This window comes from Nycticebus coucang, chromosome 1 (assembly GCF_027406575.1).
Source record: "Nycticebus coucang isolate mNycCou1 chromosome 1, mNycCou1.pri, whole genome shotgun sequence".
NCBI classification, from domain to species: domain Eukaryota; kingdom Metazoa; phylum Chordata; class Mammalia; order Primates; family Lorisidae; genus Nycticebus; species Nycticebus coucang.
The window spans coordinates 187110942-187133455 of NC_069780.1; the positions used below are offsets into that span (position 1 = coordinate 187110942).

General features: G+C 39.1%; 1 protein-coding gene across 3 annotated transcripts in view; it reads left to right on the forward strand.

Moving 5' to 3' along the window:
* Nucleotides 1-22514, forward strand: part of CTNND2 (catenin delta 2) — a 943962-nt gene that overhangs the window by 669325 nt on the left and 252123 nt on the right. For all 3 annotated transcript variants that reach the window (XM_053592980.1, XM_053592979.1, XM_053592981.1), the window contains one exon: nt 13444-13657. In XM_053592980.1, the coding sequence (XP_053448955.1) occupies nt 13444-13657 (214 nt within the window). The remainder of the gene's footprint in view (nt 1-13443; nt 13658-22514) is intronic.

Here is a 22514-nt window from a genome sequence, read left to right on the forward strand (position 1 = left end):
GGAGAGGCCCTACTTTGTGGCCAGTCTGTCACCACATGGCACATTTAGTACTTTTTCTTTTTTTGCAGTTTTTGGCCAGGGCCATGTTTGAACTCGCCACCCCCGGTATATGGGGCCAGCACCCTACTCCTGAGCCACAAGCGCTGCCTGCACACTCAGTACTTTTTACAATAATAAGTGGGGCAGTTCCATCCCCGCCTTCCTCAGAGGAAGCCAAAACCCTGCAGCAACGCACGGCAGCTCACGCCACCCCTTCCCTGCTGACTCTCTCCTCTGCTGCTGCAGCATGGCACTGTCTCTGCGCTCTTGTCCCCTGACCCAGCCCCCTGAAACTACATTCCACACCACCCACCCTTTATTCCCTTATCTTTGAAGTTCTTATCACCTGGGTGGACCCAAGTGTTGGTGGACCTAAACCTCACACAATTTGGAGGAAGAATACAGAATAATAACAAAACCATCTCCGGGTCCTCTTCCAGATAAAGCTGCCTCTCTTTTTCACTATTGAAAGGGTCATATTTTCCTCATGTTGGTCTCTTTACTTAGCTTCTGGCTCCTCTCAGGCACCTCGGCTCCCGCAGGGAGGCAGTGTCCATCCCACCCTCCTCTCTCCATCACCCTGAGCAGACCAGGCCCCCCAGAGATATCTGCCAAATGAGCAACAGACCCATCCTCTTAAAAATAAAAGCCTTGTGGGTAATATTCATGGGCTTCTTATGTTCACATTCTAAATATTTTAATAATTTTGAAATCATTGAGTTCTATATTGACCTTTTGGGATTTGTGTTTTCAAGATTTATGCGAACTCATCTCCAATTCCCTTTGAGATGTTGAGCAATATGTGAATTTTGCTTTGCTGCACATAACTATGTTAGACTATATCTTTTCCAAATGAAGAAGTAAAATATTAGATTCATAACCGTTACTCTAAAAAGTAGATGTTTGTACTCAAGGGAAACAGCTAATTGATAATTTTAAAAATTAAGACCAGAATTTGAAGAGTTATTGTTTAATCTTACATCTTTATTTAAATTCTCTCTATAAAACTGTTCGTTGTTACAGGCTACCTCATTGTGGGGGATTGGGGTGGGGAAGGAGATAAAGAGGAAGATGAAAAAGGAAGTGAGTTCCCAGCTACTCGGGAGGCTGAGGCAAGAGAATCGCTTAAGCCCAGGAGTTGGAGGTTGCTGTGAGCTGTGTGATGCCACGGCACTCTACCGAGGGCCCTAAAGTGAGACTCTGTCTCTACAAAAAAAAAAAGGAAGTGAGTATTGGAACCATCTTTTAGATTAAGACATATCCTAACTTCAGTATGACCATGTGACCCCTATGAGGAAGTAGCAAAATTATATTTGAACTTTAAAAGTCAGCATAACTACAGTATTAAAACTGGGGAAGTATTTTATATCTGTACATGTTTATTATATTTGGAAATAAATTATTGCCATTCTTGTTTAGGACTCCTATTTCAACCTTAAAATCATATCGATGTTAACTTATCTTTGCCTTTATTTGGAATGTTTAGTTCTTCAACTCTTGGAATATACATGGTCTATAGCCAACTCTCTTAAGATCTTTCTCATAATTCAGTCCTTCATCGTTGATTTATAATTCCTTATCACACAGTAGCTGCTAAATATACTAAACTCTATCTGTGGTTATCCATTCTCCTCTATTGAACCATGATGACTCAGCACCGCAATGATTACTTTGTTAGACTTTATGTAATAGTCATAAGATAAATTAATTCCCCCCTTGTATTCTACCTTATTGAAATATTCTTTTTATTCCTTGCTTAAGGAATTTTGACATGTTCAACAAAAACCTTTTATGAATTTTGATTACAACTGTGTTGAAAGTAAAAATAAATTTTGGAGAATTTATAGGCTTTTCAATATCTACTCTCATTGATGAACAAGGCATTTCATTGTATTTATTAATGTTCTGTTTATAATGTTTAGTAAAATACTCTAATTTTATTCATACAGGTTTTTTTACCTCTTTGGTGAAGAGTTTATTCAAAAATTCAACCTCGCTGATAGTCAGGAAAATGAAAATTAAAACTTAAAAAAGAGCATTTTGCATTCAATAGATTGGCTAATGTAAAAGAAGAATTTAACAATGTCCACAGATCTAAACTTTTTGTCTATCATGTTTATAGCCAATAATTTTTCTAGTTCTTCCCTGTCTGCTGAGGTTTGTTTATAGCATGTGTGTGTGAGCATGTGTGTATCTGTGTATTGGGTATTGTGTGTGTGTATCTGTGTATTGTGTGTGTGTTGTGTACGTGTGTGTGTGTGTTGTATGTATTAGTCTTTTTCATTATGACTTTCATTGGCTTTTCAACCTTAGGTCTTTCCAGTAATATATAAATGTACATTTGTATATCCCCCTTGTTAGTTCTTGTTTTATGTTTCACGTTAACATTTCTAATCCATCTGGAATTCACTTTGTGTAATGGTGAAGAAATGAACTGTCGTCTTTTCTCTCACCTGGTGAGCCTGTTGGCATTAATTCTAGGTATTGAATCCCCACTGTTCCGTGAGGATACTCTAGAATCTCGTAAATGTCAGTCTGCTCTGGATTCCTTTCTTGCCTTTCATTGTCCTCTATTGATTTCTTGGGCCATTGTCGTGTTACTCTAAGTATTGGTGCTTTAGAATATGCTCATCTTTCCACAATTCTTTGTGTTTTTTTTTTTTTTGAGTGTGATTTGTTCATTTCTCCAGATGAACATTTTGTGAATGTTCATTTTTCCAGATGAACTTTAGTGCCATTATGTCCAAAACAACTCTGAAAAATACTGTGCTTTAGATTGGAATAGCCTCAATTTTTAAGTTTTCTGGGGATCAAGGCAAATCTTTATAATAGGAAAAGAATGTGGTATTCCATTCACATTCATTTACGTCTGCTTTTCTGTAAATGTTTGCTATTTTTCTCATTTAGAAACTCTCCAATTCTTATTATGTTTTTTTCTCAGTGTTTCATGTACATGCTGGGTTTTTTGTTTTTTGCTTTTTGAAGAGGGTAATTTTCTTTTTAAAATTCTGACTAAATATTTTTAGTATATAAAAGAACTAGGGCTTTATATATATATATATTCATTAAAAAGCTTTTATTTTATAAATTCCATGCTTGTATTTCACTAAATTTTCATATTAATTCCCGAAGATTTCTGTTAATTTTGATCTTTGTGAGTCTTTTCTTGTTTTCATGGACTTACCTCCTTATTGCACTTTTATGATTTGACTCTATTGACCATCACATCCATAGCAAAATTAAATAATAAGACTTGTAATTGGTGTCCTCGCTTTATTCTGGATTTAACACATTGACTGCAAACTAGAAAAAAAAATTTTCCTTGTGGTTTCAGTGTTCTAAGTCAAAACTAGAATAAAAATTTCACAAATTAAATAATCCTAAAACACACATCAATTAATAACTAATATAAAAACTTGAAAATTAGTAATGTAATGAGGTTATGAAACCTTGAATAATAGTTCATAAACGTAAAGTGTTTTCTTCAACTCGTCAGTCTTACATGTAATTTAAAGGTAAACGTAAATAGAAAAACAAAATTAATTGACCTCTGCTCATTTAACCCACATTTTTAGAATTATATCATCAATCAATTATAACAATAAGAGCATCAACAAATAAGATATTTACAAACCAACTTCAGGGTTTTTTCCAGGAGGTCAGCTATCACGTAATGTGTAAAAGAGTCTTATGAGTTATATATGCTTCACAAGGCCCCAGGTTCAAAACTATCATGAGTTAAATACAACTCATGGCAGTTAATGTGTTAAAATTGGATCATTCTCATGTTAAATTTTTTAAGAGCCATACTAGTGGCAAGTTTTCTAAGAGTCAGGTTGAAGGTCAAACAGTCTGCTCAGTTAGCTGTACAGCAAGTATTAACATAGGCTAGTTGAGGGTTTGGAGTCCAGATAAGGAGACATTTGCTTGATTAGTTAGGTTGGACAAAGGCTGTCGACTAACATCAAAAAGAAGCCAAAAGAATAATAGTTCAATGAAATGGAAGAGAAAGAAGGTGTTGGCCCCATCCATTCATCTTTAAATATTTTAAACAATACCCACCTTTGTAGACAGTGAATATTTGTTTTAGGCTGTGGTGCTGTCATTGACTCAAGTAACATGCACCGTTGCATGTGGTACTATGTGATAGATGAAATTTCCTGCTGTGAAATAGATAATCTGCCCCAAGAGGCGGTGTGTGCAGCCCTGCAGATCTGGAGTTGTAATAAAAAAAATTAGGGAGAAAAATTGTAGCTTCAAACTTGGGAATATGGCCTTGGGAGAAGTCTACCCCCAAATGAGGCTGTTGCAGTTACTCAAGGAAAGCGTGATTCAAGTTACTCCAGACCCTGGAATGATGCAGTGCTCTCTGATCTCATCTCATCAACTTGCTCCGACTTAGAGAAAACTGTTGGATTTTGACATTCAACATCTAATGTGGAAATGGAACGTAAACTTGTGGGTTCAGTTCGGAAGCGGGGAGACTTCGTAGGGGCATTCATTGTTACTGTCACTGCTTTGTGATTTCCATGTCCAGCATCATGTCCAGCATCTGCAAGGGCAGCTGGACACTTACACCAGGTGACAGAAACTGTTAGACTCACCCGGATCAGTTTCCCAAGCGATGTCTTTAGAAAAGGACCTGTGGAATTGCTTGATAGTTTTTTAAAGGAGGGTTTTTTTCTTGGGTGCATGTATAGAATAAAGTGGAAACTTGTTTTTGGTGTTTAATATCTCTGAGGACTGACCAGCGTGTGTGGAAGATGCTTTTAGCTGCCAGAGAAAAGTCGGTGAGGCACATTTGACTACCTTGGGTGCTTTATTCTAAGATGGGGTGAATGCCCAGAAAACTTCACTGGTCATGATTATGGTTAGCAAAAGAGGAACAGAAGGGCCTGGGTGTGGAGTATATAACTCGTGTTGATGAGGGTTCTCTGTTCCTTTTAAAGCATCTTGTAAAATGCATTGCTGTGCGGAAGCTTGATTCACATTCAAACCAAAATAAAGGAATTTTCCCCCCTCCTTCCATTATCTTCTTAAATGATGAGACTAGGAAAGTGAGAAGAGAAAGTGAGAAGGAGAACTTGAAAGTTTGCACTGCTATGAAATAAAGCATTTCAGAGATATTCATGGGAAACCGTTTTCTTTAACCAGAGTTATAGACAGAACCTTTTGCTAATACTGCGTCCACTATCAAATGCTTCTCTTAAATTGATGATAGTTTAAAAAAGAAAAAATAAATGATTGTCCCCTCCAAGATGTTTGTTTTGTTGTATGTTCAGGGAATTACATCCGTGATGGTCATGTCTAACTTCAATGCTAGCTGAAGGACAGCAGATTCAAAAAGGTTTTGAAATCGATACAGGTTGACAAATGTGTTAGAGATTGTGGGGGCTTTTGGGGTAGTTGAAAGAATAAGAGAAATAAAATAATGGTAATAATGTATTTATAGACTTCCTTGTCCTTTCCATTTGTTCCATTTGTCTTTCTTAGTAACTCTTTGGGGTAGGCAGGGCAGAAATGCAGGATTCAAAAAACAAATAGCTAGACATAAATGGAGAAGAATCCCAGACCCCTCTGCATCCTGCACCCCGGACAAGCAGCATCTGGGGAAGTCTGCATGAGAGTAGAACCTCTGAGGCATTTAAGTTGTCACTGGTCGCATCATTTGCTACTAATTTCATTTTTTCATCTATTTATTAGAATCTACTTGTTAATAAAATCAAAAATGGTTCTCTCTTTTGCCTACTAATACTCTATATATTTCATAAATGCATTAATATTTCCTCTTAAAAACTAGTATTACCTCAAAATTGTTATGTTTTTATATGCCTTTTTTTGTGGTCAATTAAGTTACCATAGCAAAGAAAAATGACATTCTTTTTAGAGCGTAAATGAATTAATCAAGTGTAGATTAATTAATTTGTAGTACTTCATTGGAAATATGTCTATCAGACTATCCCATTGGTACAATATGGATGCAGCACACTTTGAAATTATTTTGAAATGACCAATACAATTTAGGCAGTTCATTTTAGGATAAAAATATCCCATGTTTAATCTCATTAGTTATACACCAGATGGGATTCATGATCTAATAGATAATATACAGTTGACACACTAGTTCTAATCTGTGAAGTTATAACCCTAGATTGTATTCCTTTCACTAGGTTGAATATATATCAGCATATAGTTAAAGCAATTCATATGTTGACCAGGTAATAATTAAGAATAAGCTTTAACAGGCTGATAACAGTGAGTATTTTGTGACAGGTAATATTCACTGAGCATTTTGTTGAACAATTCACCTTTGAAATCTCATTTAATCCTAAAAACAACCTATGAAGTAGGTTCACATTTTGTTCATACTTTATAGGCATTTAGGTGACTTGCCTGAAAGGACACAGGCCACCGGCTTTAAGAAGAGTATCTATAATTTGAATCTAGGTTTAAATTTGACAACCCTAATCACTGTAGCACAATTAAGAAAGAAACACAATTTAGAAAGAAACAAAACTCCTCCTGCTTCATCTATCGAATGGAAAAATCAGGCTATTTTCCACAACTGTAGAAAGAGAGAGATTATCTTTCAAAATTCTCACAGATAATTTCAAACATAAAACTAAATAAAAAAATTTTGGTCTTTATGAAGTATGCTTCTGTATTACTCAGAGGACATACATCAACTCAGATTTTATGGAAACATTGATTCTTCAATTAGCTTTCCAATAAGAGCAGGGGGTGAAATTTATTGAGGTGAAAGTTTACAAACTGATAAATTTGCAATATGTACATTAAAGTTGAAAAGTGAATAGGGAATCTTTTCCCCACCAAATATACCAACAATAGTCATGCTGAAAAAACAGTAAAGGACTCTGTTCCATTCACAGTAGTGCCAAAGAAGATAAAATATTTGAGAGTTTACCTTAGCAAAGGACGTGAAAGATCTCTATAAAGAGAACTATGAAACTCTAAGAAAAGAAGTAGCTGAAGATGTTAACAAATGGAAAAACATACCATGCTCATGGCTGGGAAGAATCAACATTGTTAAAATGTCCATACTACCCAAAGCAATATACAATTTTAATACAATCCCTATTAAAGCTCCACTGTCATACTTTAAAGATCTCAAAAAAATAATAATAATACTTCGTTTTATACGGAATCAGAACAAAAACCTCGAATAGCCAAGACATTACTCAGAAATAAATACAAAGCAGAAGGAATCCTGCTACTAGACCTCAGACTATACAATAAATTGATAGTGATCAAAACAGCATGGTACTGGCACAAAAACAGAGAGGTAGATGTCTGGAACAGAATAGAGAACCAAGAGATGAACCCAGCTTGTGTATAAAACCAGCACATTGTACCCCATGATTGCATTAATGTACACAGCTATGATTTAATTAAAAAAAAAAAGTTGAAACGTGAGATTCAGTTACCTGTGGCTAGGCTTCTGGTTTGAATCCACTAACATTGTATCTCCCTGTAGCTTTTAGGTAAAGTATTTAAATTCCTAATATTAATGAGGAATATATAACAACTGTGTTACTTGTTTTTGTTTTTTTTCAAACCAACTCTTCAATTATAAAGTAACAGTTAATTGGAAATTTAATAAAATCACTAAGTAGAAGCACTTCTTTTTAATCAACTCTTTCTATAAACCAGTTTCTCAGACATCATGACTTAAGTTTTCATAAAAAATTCTTTAAAGTTTTTATTAAAATTTTATTGAGATGATTTATTAAAATTTACCATGAGTCTCCAATCCAGACTTTTAACACAAACCCAGAAGCCCAAGGATAGATCTAGTTTGCTCAGAATGAAAGCTCCCTGAGGGAGATAGAAAAGGATACCCAGGCCCTTACCTGTTTTGAGGTTCTTATCTTACCTTCCAATAGGTTGACAAAAGCTCCTCTGCCTTCTCTCTCTTCTACCTCCAGCCCCAAATCCTTCCCCCTTTCAGATGCAGAACAGATGAGCAGTCTCCTCAGCGGCCCTGAACACCTAGTCGGCCAGGCCTCAGGGTCTCACTATCTTCAAAGCAACTTGTCCCAGTATTTTTTAAATGAAGACAGGTACCTCCCAAGAGGAATTCTGTTGCAGGCTGTTAAAAGTAATTTTTAAACCCACTATACATCATCGTTATCGTTATCATTTTATGAAGACTATCATGAACATCCCAACACGGCTGTAATTGGATAGGCCATAAATAATTCATTAATGTAGATATCAATTTAGTGATAATAGCTAATCCATTGGTAAATATGTTATTCTCAATAACTGCTGGTTATGTTAAAAGCAATAAATCCTTTCAGAGGTGAGGCCCCATGTTTGCAGTGATACTACCTTAATTGCCTTATTCTTATATTTAATTTAAATATCCATTTATTTCCTGATTTAAAAGGCTTAGATATATTCTGTATCATAAGGAAAGAGCATGAAAGAGATCTGCTGTCTTCTATTCTTGAATGATTTTTATATATTCTTAGTTCTGGAGTTTAAATTGTAAAGAACCTCATGGTAGTAGATTGCACGGTAAAGGTGTGGAAGCTGTTTTCATTCTCCCCTGATGCAAACTGAGTGAGTGGACCTCAGGGGTTTTGCACACACATCCCCGCACTCATTCCCAGGAGACAGTCTACATCGGGTTCAGAAAAGCCCTCACTGTAGACAACATAAAGAGACAGTCAGTAGGGCATGGCTTTGCTTGGATTGGTTAACTTTCTTTTTACTTCCCCCAAGCTTGGGGTTCTCCACCATCCACCTTCCTTACTCCTTGCGGACTCCTGTCACCATCTGATTCCCTAAACTTTACACCTAAGCAGAAAAAGAAATGCGAGCTGTTGACACAGGAGCAATTGACTAAAGCTGCATCTCTCAAAAAAATCTCTTAATAAATGAGTTTAAGACTTTCTGTTCAGGTTATGTATGAAAAGCCCTTTCCTTTCATAAAATAGCAGATTGGAGATTTGTTCAGTCCACATGCAAACAAAATTACCATTTTCTCTGTATGTATTTCCACATTGTTTTTGTTCAGTCATTTGTAGTAATGTAGATAGTCTGAACAACACAGGCAGCCTCCAAAGAGAAGGAAACACAACAGTGAGACACCACTGTGCGCCTGTTAGAACGGCCCAGAATCCACGTACTGACAGCACCAAATGCTCGTGAGGATGTGGAGCACCAGGAACTCTCAGTCCCTGTGGGTGGGCTTATGGAAGGGGACAGCCACTTGGGAAGGCAGAGTGGCAGTTTCATACAAACTAAACATACTCTTATCGTATGATCCAGCCATCACACCGCTTGGCATTTACTCAAAGCAGTAAAAAGTTTATACCCACACAAAACCCAGCACACAGATGTTTGTAGCATCTTTGATGTGTAATTGCCAAAATTTGGGAGCAACCACGATGTGCTGTCCTTCAGTAGGCGAATAGATGAATAAGCTGTGATACATTCAGAAAATAAAATATTTAGCACCAAAAAGAAATGAGATACCAAGCCACACAAAGACCAGGAGAAGCCATAAATTCCTATTACTAAAAGGCCCATTTGAAAAATTATGTACTGTCTGCATGTGATTCCAACTATTGACATACTAGAAAAGGCACCATCATAGAAACAGGCAAAGGATCTGTGCTGTCAGGCTTTGGGGAAGGGAGCACGGAGGATTTTTAGAGCCATGAAACTACAGTAGAAACCCTGTAAGTTGTTCACCTGGTCAACAGGTCAACATATGAAAGTGGTCAGCACGAGGAACTAGGCCTCCTGTACTGTACACATGGTGCATGTCCTGTCTATGAAAATCAGGTCAACTTAAGGAGGTGGTCAGTGTAGGGAGGTGGGAAGCTATGGAGGTTCTGCTGTGTGATTGTGCAATGGAAAATACACACCAGGGTACGTTTGTTAAGACCCACAGAGAGCACAGCCCAAGAGTGAACCCTGTTGTAACCTTGGACCACCAAACTCTGTGGTCTCTTCGTAGTTAGGATGTGTCATTGAAGGTCCATCCATTCTAACCAAAGTACCACTGGGGTGCAGAGTATTGATCTAGAGGGAGGCTGTGTCTGGGGCTGGGGGAAGGAAGTACATGGGAATTCTATACTTTCAGGTCAATTTTGCTCTGAACCTAACAACTGTCTTAAAACTACTCTTAAAAATAAGGTCTATTGAAAAATAGCCGAGAGAGAGAAGGAAATCCGCGGCACCATGCTTCTATTCCTCCGGTGTATCTTCACTATCTGTGACAGACGCCCTTCTCATGCTGTTCATTTTATTGCCATATTCTATATACATACTATCAGATATAAATTAGATATAAATTGTTGACTTGTTTTTAGTAATATTAAAGCTGGAATCTTTTAAGATTTGACTTGTAAAGACTCTGCACACAGATGAAGGAATGGAGGTGACAGAGTAAACTGCCGTGCAGTGATGTGTTGTCATCAAAACCCTGGGCTCAGCCTGCTGGAAAGGGAATGATGAACACGGAGGGTAAATTGGAACCAGATCACTCACCACTTAGGAAGAGAGGAAATACAGGTGCTGTTTCAAAGAAGGCAGGTTGCCCTCATAGATTCTCAAAAAGTTATACTTTGTTAATGTTTAAATAGGTTTCTTTAGAAGAAGAAACTAGAAGGTTGGGTTATAGGAGAAACTCCAGGAATAAATCAAAACAGAGGGAAGTGCAGAGGAAAACATTGGACCATCCATGGCCACGTGCATGGGAGGGAGAGGACTGAGGGCCACTGCAGGGCTTCCCTGGTCCTGCTGGGAGAGGGGAGGCCGGAGGAAGAGGAAAACAACCTGGCCGACCCATTTCATAAATGTGCACAGTCAGATATTCTCTCTGACTCACGTTTGGCTTCAGGAGCTGAAGTGGGAGTCTCACAATCTTAGATAAAAATTGAACTGCCCCCAAGCCATAGTTTTTAATATAGATGATCTGGTGACTCCAAATAACAACAGAGAAAAGAAATTATGGTCTTATTTGTGTTTCTCTAAATAGATTAAAATAGAACTTAAGATCTCATTATAAATTTGGGTGTATATCATTAAATAGGGTCATACCAAAAATATTGTGTTCTCTTTATAGCATTGAGAATTTATACTGCATTCGTTTTGAGTTCATTTTCCATTTTAATGTTTTGGAAGAATACTTTAACAGCTGAATTCATTAAGCCATATGAATGGAAAATGTATTATCATAAATTAGGAATATTAATTATAATACCCAGTATAACCAAAATATATACACATAAATAAAATACAGATTTTGATACATCTGCTCTTAACATATAACTGCTAGAGTCACTGTAAGAATGGATTTATTTTCTCTTTTTTAATGGCTTTGTCATTATTACAAAGATTAAACCCAGAGAATTTTGAAGTAAACTGCACCTATGCAGATACACGCTGATAGAGAAAATGATGTTCATAGTTTAGCCTTTTCCTACAGGTGGAATATCCTTTCTGAAGGGTTATGATACGGTGGAGGTGGTTATAATCCAGGTCTGTGTACAGCACACACATATGTCGTCTCTCGTGGGTCAGTTCCAAGCAAGCTCTGAATAGAACTAAAGTTGGGAAAGTTGTTTTCTGCTTCCCTTTCCCTTTTTAAATTAACTCAGTCGTCCCTTGAGCCCCCGTGCCCAGGTGCTCTCACACCCCACACACAGGCTGTGCAGACATGACCTGCTCAATGACACTCCATTGAAGTCCTTCCTTCTCTCTCCCCGGTCCTGTTGTCACAGGTGGTGTGACATGTGAAACATTACATTCATGTTTTTCAAATTAGGGACTTAGAGTCTGTGACTTCTCTGAGGATTCAAGACTTTCTGCTTTCCTTTGTTGATGAATGAAAATAATTCCTGAGGGCACAGTCTGTGTGGTCAGTGATCCACCTGTATGCCGGAGGCACCCTCAGGTCGTGAGCTGGTGCAGGAGGAGCTCTGGGCTGAGCCCTCTGTACATTCTTGGCTGTTCACAAAAAGGTTTTGATTTTTCTTTAAAGAGAGATAATATTCAATTTTCAAAAGCACCATTTAAGCAAATCTAAGAAACACTAAGTCATGTATTAATTAAACCTCCCCATTCCATCAACAAATATGTAGTGACATTTATGATGTGTCTGGCATTGCACTGGGAATAGGAATAGGGACTTATCAGTGATCAAAACAAAGAGACGTGCCTCTTAGAACACATGGTTCTAGTAGAAGACAGATGATAATGATAAAACATGATGAGTTAGAGCAAGTGCCATAAAGAATTCTCGAAAAAATGAAAGTAAACAGCAACGTGGGCTTGGGAGGTAAGGTGGTTCAGATTGCAGTTTGAAATGACGCGGTTACTTTAGAGTCATCTCTTAGAGAAAGTGGCACTTGAGCACCATTGAAAGAGCCAAGGGATTTATCCCTGCATCCCAGCACATCTGCGGGATAAATGAGTTTTCTGTAACAAGAAAATTAAGTAGAGAAGGTGCCAATCCTCCCATCCCTGAGGAACACCAAAGTACAAAAAAAAAAGAAAAAGAGAAGGGTATTGCCAAATGAATCCTGTTATTTTTCTATATAAAGGCAGAAAGTATTCAGATGCAGCTTTGCTAATGAAAACACCATGAAATAGTCTGTATGTTAACCAGGCACTTTATTATGTTTTCACTGTTAAATTGTTCCCAAGATCAAAGAATAAGAAGACCATGCATCTGGAAATATACTACAAAATTTTTATTTTTTATATTAACTTATAAAAGATTAAAATTTTCTTAATGTATAAATACTACTAAAATTTAATGTGATTTTTTTTGTTGTTGCTGCTGTTGTTGATCAAATACCTAAGTTAAGTATGATGTGGTTTGACCAAGCGTGTCCTCACTCCTCTGTGAGTGACATTCAGATTTTCTCAGGTCTTCTGAGGTAAAACTCCTTCTGTCAATTCTTCCAGGTTCTCACTTAGCTTCGGGTTCCTCGGAAATGTTTGGAGCATTTCCTTATTATGCAAAATTTTAAGATTTTGTAAATCAATTCTTGGCTTTTTAAGACAGTGGTTCAATTTAATGTCTGAGGAATGAGGATCCTTCTTAAGCCTTTTTCTCCTTCATCTGCTTCATGCTATGAGTATGTGGCATATTTTTATAGAGAGAAATGTCTGAGATACCCATGATGAAGTTAAAATCACCTGTCCAAAATTCTATAGCTTGAAGGAAATAATTTGAATTTTTATTGGTAGGATATTAAAGCAAGTATAGCCAATAAAAATCTAAGGAGAAGACTTGTTTTCTTTTCCCCCTTTGTTTGCCTTAATCCAGTTCAGTGCATTTAATTGTAGCAGATACTTCATGTGAAAACTATGTTGTGGATGATGACTCTAAGGCCAAGATTTTGTGCTTTGCTCTTTCAGATAAGGAGACAAGGAGGCATACAGCTCCTGGTGGACCTGTTGGACCATCGCATGACAGAAGTCCACCGTAGTGCCTGTGGAGCTTTGAGGAACTTGGTGTATGGGAAGGCCAATGATGATAACAAAATAGCTCTGAAAAACTGCGGTGGCATCCCAGCGCTGGTGAGGTTGCTCCGCAAGACCACCGACCTGGAGATCCGGGAGCTGGTCACAGGTTAGAGTGATGATTAAATTATTACATTTCATCTCAAGATAAATTTTACGTTTTCCAGCATGGTAACAAATGGTAGCAACCAAATATTATGGTCTGGGGCCTCTCCCTGTACTAATAACATAGACAGTCCTAATTGTGTATTCAAGTTAGTAAGTACATGATGAATAAAATGGTACCCAATATAACACACATAGATTGAGCATACTATGTATTAAATAATTAGGATCCAATAAATGTAACCCTCACTGAAATTCTATGATTTTAGAAGTAGTTGCACATCTTAATATACCCATGGGCCTACATGATAATAACAGCATTAATAATTGATGAAAGCATGGCATGTGAGTTGCTGGTAATAAGGTATATACATATTTTGATTTAGTGTGGTTAACACCAGAGGGTTCATCTACAAATCAGTTAATTTCTTGAGTAAAATATTTATACCTATTCAATGTAATAGGTATAGGCCCAAGGTAATATTATTACTTATTAAGGGATGTTTCAAAAGTGAACATGAGAGAAAGCCTTTCCATGATCATGACCCTATTGGGTTTTATAAAGTGAAGATAATTTTAGTGCCTAGCTCATAGATTTGGCTTTAATGAATGAGACCATGTAAAACATTAGGTAACATACCTTTTAGGAATACTCGTGGACATGGTAACGTGGTAAAATTTAGCTGTCATCCCTCGTGTTTTTGGATACTGCTGATGTAGGGGGCCTCAATATGGAATTTCCAGTTACTCTAATGCTTATTCTTATAGACTGTGATTACTACTGTTATAAATTATATTTGACTTTTGGTTCATCAAAGTACCCCTATAAGCAAGAATTTGGCAAATGGATTGCAAAATTGCCTTTCCAAAAAGATCATGATTATCCAAGATCAAAAAGATGACTGACCTTCTGTCTCAACTCTAAAACTTCCTTGCAGCTATGCTGATGAAATATATGTGAATGTGTTTAAGGTATATGACACAGACTGGAGTCATAAATATTTGTTCAGTCCTGGGTCAAGACTCCCAAGTTGCAATGTATGTTCTTAAATTCATATTTTTTTAAGGTTATTATCACATTTCTTTCTCACTCTCAGCTAAATTAGAACTACGTTGAAATTGCTTTTCTTTTCCCCCTTTTCTTTCTATATGTGGAGAATTCTTTATGGAAGAAAATAATGATTAAGGGTTACCATCTTATGAACATAATATTTCACACCAAACTAACATGAGGTGACATGGGCCAGGAAAGGTAAAATTTATTATCCACGTATGATGTCTGTAGGATAGCTTTAGGGTGAGTTATATAACTAAAAATATTCCCTGCTGTAATGGTTGTTGAACACCCATCCTCATTTTTATGGGTTGTGTTTAAGCTGAAAATGCATGCAAGAGAAAAGTCTGAGCGCCTGTGAGGGGAGCATGATGCTCCCTTGCCAAGGGACACATGAAGCCACCAGAACTGAGGGCCAACAGGGCACCTCCTGAATGCATTCATTTCATGTTTTGAAATGAATTATATTTCACTAAAATTTGAATTTGCTCCAACTCAAAACCCTTATCTAGAAACATTTTCCATGGTAGCTTATCTCATTGCCAAAGTAAGTTGGCCCCATGCAAAATGTTGAAATGAGTGAGGGCTTAAAACAGAAAGGAAATGCAGTGCCCTGTCCTGGGATTTCCTCTGCAGCAGTGTGCCCTGTGCTGCTGCTGCTGTTTGAAGTGTCTCTAAGGGACCTGAGTTTCAGCACTGCTTCTGACAGCTCCTGGGTGTCACCCATGACAGGCACCTGGGCAACATCAAAACTTCCTATGTGAGCCCCATATGGAAACATAAAAGCAAATAACTTTTTCTTTCCTTGATGTAAGTCCTTGATATGCAAAGAGGATGTTGCTTTTATTCCACTTCTTTTGAATAGAATGAGTTTTGAACCCACTGTGATGTCATGAACCCAGTGTGTTTTCATCAGCATAAGCTGGGGTTAGAAGCTCTCTCCGCATCTTCTCTAGAAGAAATTGTCTCCTGCAGTGATGGCCCGATCGATTAAGACAGACAGTTGCTCCTTCAGTGGATGTTTTCTGCCTTGTCAGAGGCAGGGTCATAATGTGAACTTAGGGTATGAATTGGACCTTTCTCAAAGAACATACCAAAATATTTTGACAAGCTGAAGTTCATGGTTTCTGGAGTTGCTGACATGGATACTTTTAAGTGGCAAGCCCCCTTGGCCAAGCTTCCACTCTAGAAAAGGAAATGGGAGGAGAGCAGCTAAAAGAACATTCCAATGTGGAAGCAATTGCTGCTGTGAGCCAGTCGGGTTTCCACACTGGGAGAAATCTCAGGGCCCCTGGAAAGCAGCAGGGCTCAGCTGATTCTGTATAGCCATTGTGTCAATGATGCAAATCTAGCCAAAGCCAATTCCACTGCCTGAAGCAAAAGTAAAATAAAGCAAAATTAATTGACTTCAGAGAGCCCTTGAGAATCATTTGCATTTTCAGCACCAGCCCATGGTCATCTGCCAAAGTTGGCTATGAAAACTTGAATTCTTTTGGCTCCTGAAGAGCCTTGGGAATCCAGTGTTTTAGGACAGCTAATCCAGTTTAACCTCAAGGTAATCAAATCCATTTTTCTTGTTTTATCCTCTTTCCTCTCTTCCACCTATGAGACTCAATTCTTCAGCATAGCAAGCAAGCCTTCCTGTGCGAGCCCAAGCATACCATCCACTCCTTATTCATTCATTTCTCAAATACTTTTGAATTTCTGCAAGTGGAAGGTGCTGGGCTCAGCCATGCATGCCCTTGGCTGACCACACCAGTGCGGCTACATCACGACATATACCAGCGCCAACTGCCCTGGTGGGCTCTGTTCTGAAGGGTCAGCACTCAGGCAGTACTTACTGGCTGCTGACTATTTAAAGAGATTCCCAAACATGTCCACATTTTAGAAACTTACTAAATAAGCAGCAAGGGAGTGGACAGCTCCAAGGTTCCCTTCACTTCTGTTGTCACAAGGAGCAGCCACAAATCCATTTTGCAATTAGGTTAGATGTCCCTGCATGGATTAAACAAGACAATGAGCCCCTACGTGTAACAATGATGCCTTTTAATTCCTTTGCACTTCTCCAGAGGCCCTAATCCAGAGCTTGGCAAGGAATAAGGGCACAGTACATTATTGGATCCTCCTGAAATAGGGGAGTGTTTTCTCATGCATCTCTTCCCTTCCTATTGTTAATATCTCATGCCTGTGAATCAATGTCTGTTTAACAAAAAATTACAGGGGGAAGGGAGATAAGGTCCCCCTTTGAATTCCTTTCTAAATATTGATAAACTAGGATGTGTTCTGAACATTCAAAAGAACAATTTGAGTGATTTTGTTTTTTAAATAAAGCATGGTTTATAGACCAGATTTTAGTTTAGACCTAACTATGTATCAGGAGGACCTAATGTTTGCAAAGTGCCAAATTATAAATGATAGAAGACTAAAGGAAGAAATAGTCTTGCAGAGCTCTAAATTATTTATCGAATATTGCTTGGCAAACTGAGCGATAATAAAGTGTTAAAATTGAGATATTTACATACATTTACATTCAACACATAAACATGCATGCTAAAAACAAACCCACTGCCTGTTGGCACTGTAGTGTCTATTAACAGCAAAATATATTCTGCTGCCTGTTAGGCCTAGCAATAAATAATTGTCTTCCTATGTAATGATTACTAGGAGATGATGATCAGAATTTTATTTAAATGCAGTTGAAGCTATTCTATGCTAGCCATTACTTCAAATGCTCCTGAGTAAATAAACTTTGATTAGAAATGCTGCCTGTCCTTTGGGCTTGACTGATACCATGTTTCTCTCTCTAAATATGGAAATAATTGACCTACATTTTAAGATGCCAACTAAAGATTTCAGAATGCTTTACAGATCATAATAAACCAGTTTTTATTAAACCATAAAATTTAAAAAATCAGTTTTATTTCGGTTGAAAACAAGTGTCCTTGAGCGCAGCACTTCTCCAAGAGCAGAGTGTATTCTGGTATCCTCTGCTTCACAGACCCAAATGGTCTTTTCTTTTGACTAGTGAGACAGGCCACTGACCCACTGTTGGCTGTAATTTCCATCATTATTAATTCCTTCTTTTCCCGTAACCTCCCACCCAGAATCTTCTGTCTTTGGACTGGTTTGATCTATACCTACTGCAACAATCCTGATAAATTAAAACTGCTGTCTCTGAGCTGCTGTGTTCTCTTCTCTCTTGATTTGCTCTCTGACAAGTTCCTAGAAAGGAATCCTTGTGAAATTAATGCTAAAAAGATCTATCTTTACCCTCACATGTAATGATTACTAGGTCTGGAATTCAGGATAGAAAATTATTTTTCCAAGGTATATTTCTATAATTGCATCCTTGATACTATAAAGTTCACAGATGATGTATCTTGTTATGAGCCTTTAAAACACTCATTAGTATCAAAGATTTTCAATTTAAAGGGTCATGACCCTCTTCAGGGCCAGTAAATTATCTTTTTAAAAAGTGTGTGTGTGTGTATTTCCCATAGTTCCATTTTCTCTGTTGTCTCTTTCTGGATTTAGTCAGATTTTGAAGCTATTGTATTATTACCATCATATTTTCTTACACAGCTATGGTGGTTCACACCTATAAGCCTAGCACTATGAGAGGCTGAGGCAGGTGGATTGCTTGAGCTCATGGGTTCAAGACCAGCCTGAGGGCGGCGCCTGTGGCTCAGTGAGTAAGGCGCCGGCCCCATATACCGAGGGTGGCGGGTTCAAACCCGGCCCCGGCCAAACTGCAACAAAAAAATAGCCGGGCGCTGTGGTGGGCGCCTGTAGTCCCAGCTGCTTGGGAGGCTGAGGCAAGAGAATCGCGTAAGCCCAAGAGTTAGAGGTTGCTGTGAGCCGTGTGACGCCACGGCACTCTACCGGAGGGCAGTACAGTGAGACTCTGTCTCTACAAAAAAAAAAAAAGACCAGCCTGAGCAAAAGCAAGACCCTGTCTCTACTAAAAATAGAAAAACAGGTAAGAGGATCGCTTGAGCCCAAGAGTTGGAAGTTGCTGTGAGCTATGATGCCACAGCATTCTACCCGGGGCAACAGCTTGAGACTCTGTCTCAAATATATATATATATATTTTTTTTTTCTTACATAATTTGGAGCTCCTTGCCTTCTCATCAGACATCCTGAAAGATTTATTCAATATTCAACATATATTTATTTTTCCCAACCTATCCATGAGAATTTGTGAAATTTGGTTTTTCAGTTTCTTTGGTTTTTGCAGAGGCCCAAGAGATATCATCTTTTTTTTTTAATTGTAAGAACTCTCTTTTATGTTTTTTTTAATTGCCTCTATTTTTGTTTTATGAATGTGAACTATTCTTGGATTTCTCTAAGGATATTATTTAGAACTAAATTTTTTTCTCTCTAGCCTGAATTATCTCTATTTTTTCTGTTGTCATTTTTTTCTGTTTCCTCTATTTTTTAATGGTAGCCTTTCTCATTGACTTTGTAGGCTTGCTTTAAATATGTGGCAGTCCTCAGTTTTCTATTTATTTTTAAAATGAAAGAAATAGAGTTTGTCTGAGCTCTGTGCACACTGATGAACCTTCTTGGCTGTAAGCTTTATTTCAGGATGAGCAGGTAGGAGCTGTTGTTGTGAAGAGTCCTTTAAGTATCTTAATGAGGAAGACCCAGATGTCCACAGCAGCTTTTTAGTTCTCCCCAGTGCAGTCTCTGGTTTTGTTTATTTGTGTGGCCTGGAAGCAGGGACAGGACTCTCCTGGCTGCTGGGTGGGAGTGGAGAATGAGAGGGTGGATGACTGTTTCCTTCCAATCAGTCACCCCTTCAGAGCCTCCCTTCTCACATCTGCACCCTACACAGCTGCCTTCTCTGAGTATGAATCTTTCCTAGAGCTTCACAAGTGAGTATTTCTGGGATAGAGACCCCCTCCACATGTACCCTGGCCTGTGCTGGCTTCCCCTTCAGCTCCACCTCCCAACTCACCTGTTTTGCATCTTGTAGAAACATGATGAAATTTCTCATCTGATGAATCACTCCTTCTAATCTCTTCTTAATTCTATTATGTCCCTAATAAATAACATCTTCTACCCTGCATGAACAGTTTGATAGATAAAATGAAGTGTAAATATTACTAAATATTATCCCTGTTGCTGATAGAAGCCAGGTTAGAAGCATTGCCTTCTGTCTGTCAGACAAATGAGCTTGCCAATTCAAGAGAAGTTGGGGAATAATATTAATTAAACACTCTGTGTCCTGTGTGAAAAGAGACCTTGGAACAGAGGGGAAGCAGTTCTCCCATTAACATCCCTAGCCTCATTTTGTCTTTGTTAGAATCATCCAGAGGCCTGGCTCCTCTCCTCAAAGCAGTACCTAAGCAGTTTGTCAAGAGACTTTTCCCTCCATCTTCACAGTGCTTTGCAGGGACCACCTGGAATTCCAGATAACAAGTTTATATCTTACCCCAGGAGAAACTAAAATGGGCCAAAGGAGCAAACCATTTAGATCAGATTCAGGGTCATCATGTCCTTGAGATAAAAAATTAAATCCCAGTTTTATTCCTTATTCCAGATAATGTTCATCTGTGTTGTCCAACATGGCAAATCAAAGGTTCTGCGAGCAGATTAAACAACTTCACACAAAAAAAAATGAATAGAGACATTCCAATAATGAAATGCCAGCAATGTACAGATGATCAGAATTTGAACATAAACCCCACCAAATATAAAATTCCCAAGGAGAAATTAGAAGTCAAAGTTTAAATCCACTTTCATGTTGAAGTCCAAAGACATTAAAGTTCAAAGGAATTAAAGTTGAAAAATCAATATCTCTTGCCATTGTGTGTTAAAGTTCAAAGTCCACCTGAAGTGTAAAAATCATCCTCCCCAACTTTTTGATTCTGCACAGTCTTGGCCAGTAGGTTTCCTGCACCTCTGTGGATGCTGGGCCTTCCGCACTGTGTCCTGGGCTGCTTCACACTGGAATTGGCAGCATAATTTTTAGGGCCTCAAAAAATACATGATTTCATTGTGAACTGTCACTCACCTCACTGTTCAAGGGTGTGAACACTGGCCCCTCTGTCCACCAAATTTAGAAAACAAGCTGTGGTAACCACTAAGATAAGTTATTCCAGGCACATGTGGGTGCCCAGAGGACAGCCCTGGCCAAGGTCCAGGTTGTGATAGCCCTCAGAGGAGTCTATATTGGCTACCTACTGCTGCAGTTAGAAATCACCACAATTTTACCACTCGAAACAATGCACACTGCTTACTTTACAGTTCTGGAGGGCAGAAGTCTGACACAGATCTCACCTGGCTAAAATCAAAGTGTCAATGGGGCTGTGTTCCTTCCTGAAGCTCTGGGTAAACAACTTTTTTTTTTCTCATCATCCCTTTCTGCTGACTTCAAAGCCCGCAGCCCTGCACCTCTGATGGTTCATCCATAGTCACACTTCCCTTTGGCTACCACTGAGGATTCTGTTTCTAGGAACCCATGTGATTAGACTGGGTTCACCTGGTTAACATAGGACAAGCTCCATGATAGTCTTCCCATCTCAGATTCCTCCCCTTAATCCCATCTGCAAATCCCTTTTGCCCTGTAAAGGAATGTGTCCACAGATGCTGGACATCAGGATATGGACATCTTTGAGGGACTCTTATTCCACTAACCACAGGGTCAAGAGAAGAGGGACCACATGGAGAGTCCTTGGATTTAGGCTGGGGATGCCAGTCTGGTGATACCTGGCTTTTGGGATCTGTAGATTCTAACTGAATCAGGCAGAAAAAGCCCCCCACAAAGTTAATTTTGGCATTATGCATTTCCCATTTGAAGGGAGATCCATCCGTGCCAACTGTTTGTTCTTTGGGAAAGTGGAAACATGGACATTACTGCAATGTTGAGATGCCGGCAATGGAGGCAGCCCCTGGCTCATGTTTGAGCAGGAAGCAGAAGCGACGTGGAAGAGGGCACGTGTCATCCAGGTTGGATCGGAGCCCTGACTGCCATGCAAGCTGGTGAAGAAGTCTGTGGGAGGCTTTGACTCTGTGTCTGGGGATGGGCCTGAGGCAGGTGGGCAGCAGGTGGCAACCCAGAGCCAACTGGCACCCATGGGAACAAACTGCTTCCTTCTTCTGCCTCTCCCTGGCTCTGCATCAGCCCCACTGGTGAAATGCAAAGCCCAGAAGGCCCTAGTGAGCCTGGGCAGGCCCCAGGGGAAAGGGAAAGAGGGGATGTGAGGGGGCTGGCTCACGGGAACTGTACGTGAGAAGCAGCTCCTGGTGCCTTCCGCCCAGACCATCTGGGGTCACTGCTACACCTGCCTGGCTTCTTACAGATTTCTCCAGGAATAGCTCAACCTGGAACCAAGGAAAGGAAATTATGGGACGTGTAGTTCTAGCTCAGCTAGGGTGGCAAAGTACAAACCCAGCACACCTGGCCTCATGGGAGGTGACTACTTTCCCTTCCTGCATGTTGGAAGCCTTTGGTTTGGAATTTCCCCTGTGGGAGTGGGCTGAGCTGCTTTCCAAAGCCGCACAGGGGGGGCCGTATGTGCTGCCTGGTGACACACCTTCCATGGTTCTCTGACTTGCTGATGGGTTGCTGCTCTGTTTGTTTCTGTTCCGGACCCTGAGACACATGTCTTGCTAGAACCTCTTTCCCCTGCTGGGATGGGAAAACCTTCTGCAGTTAATTTCCCCCTGCAACTCCCTACAGTCCTCGTGAAAGCTCCGCTGAGTTTCTAGCTGCTGCACCTGCTCACGTTGAACACTTTGCTTTTTAGCATATATAGCAACAGCACAGTTTGCTGGAATTGAGCCCTGCCTGCCTTTACTT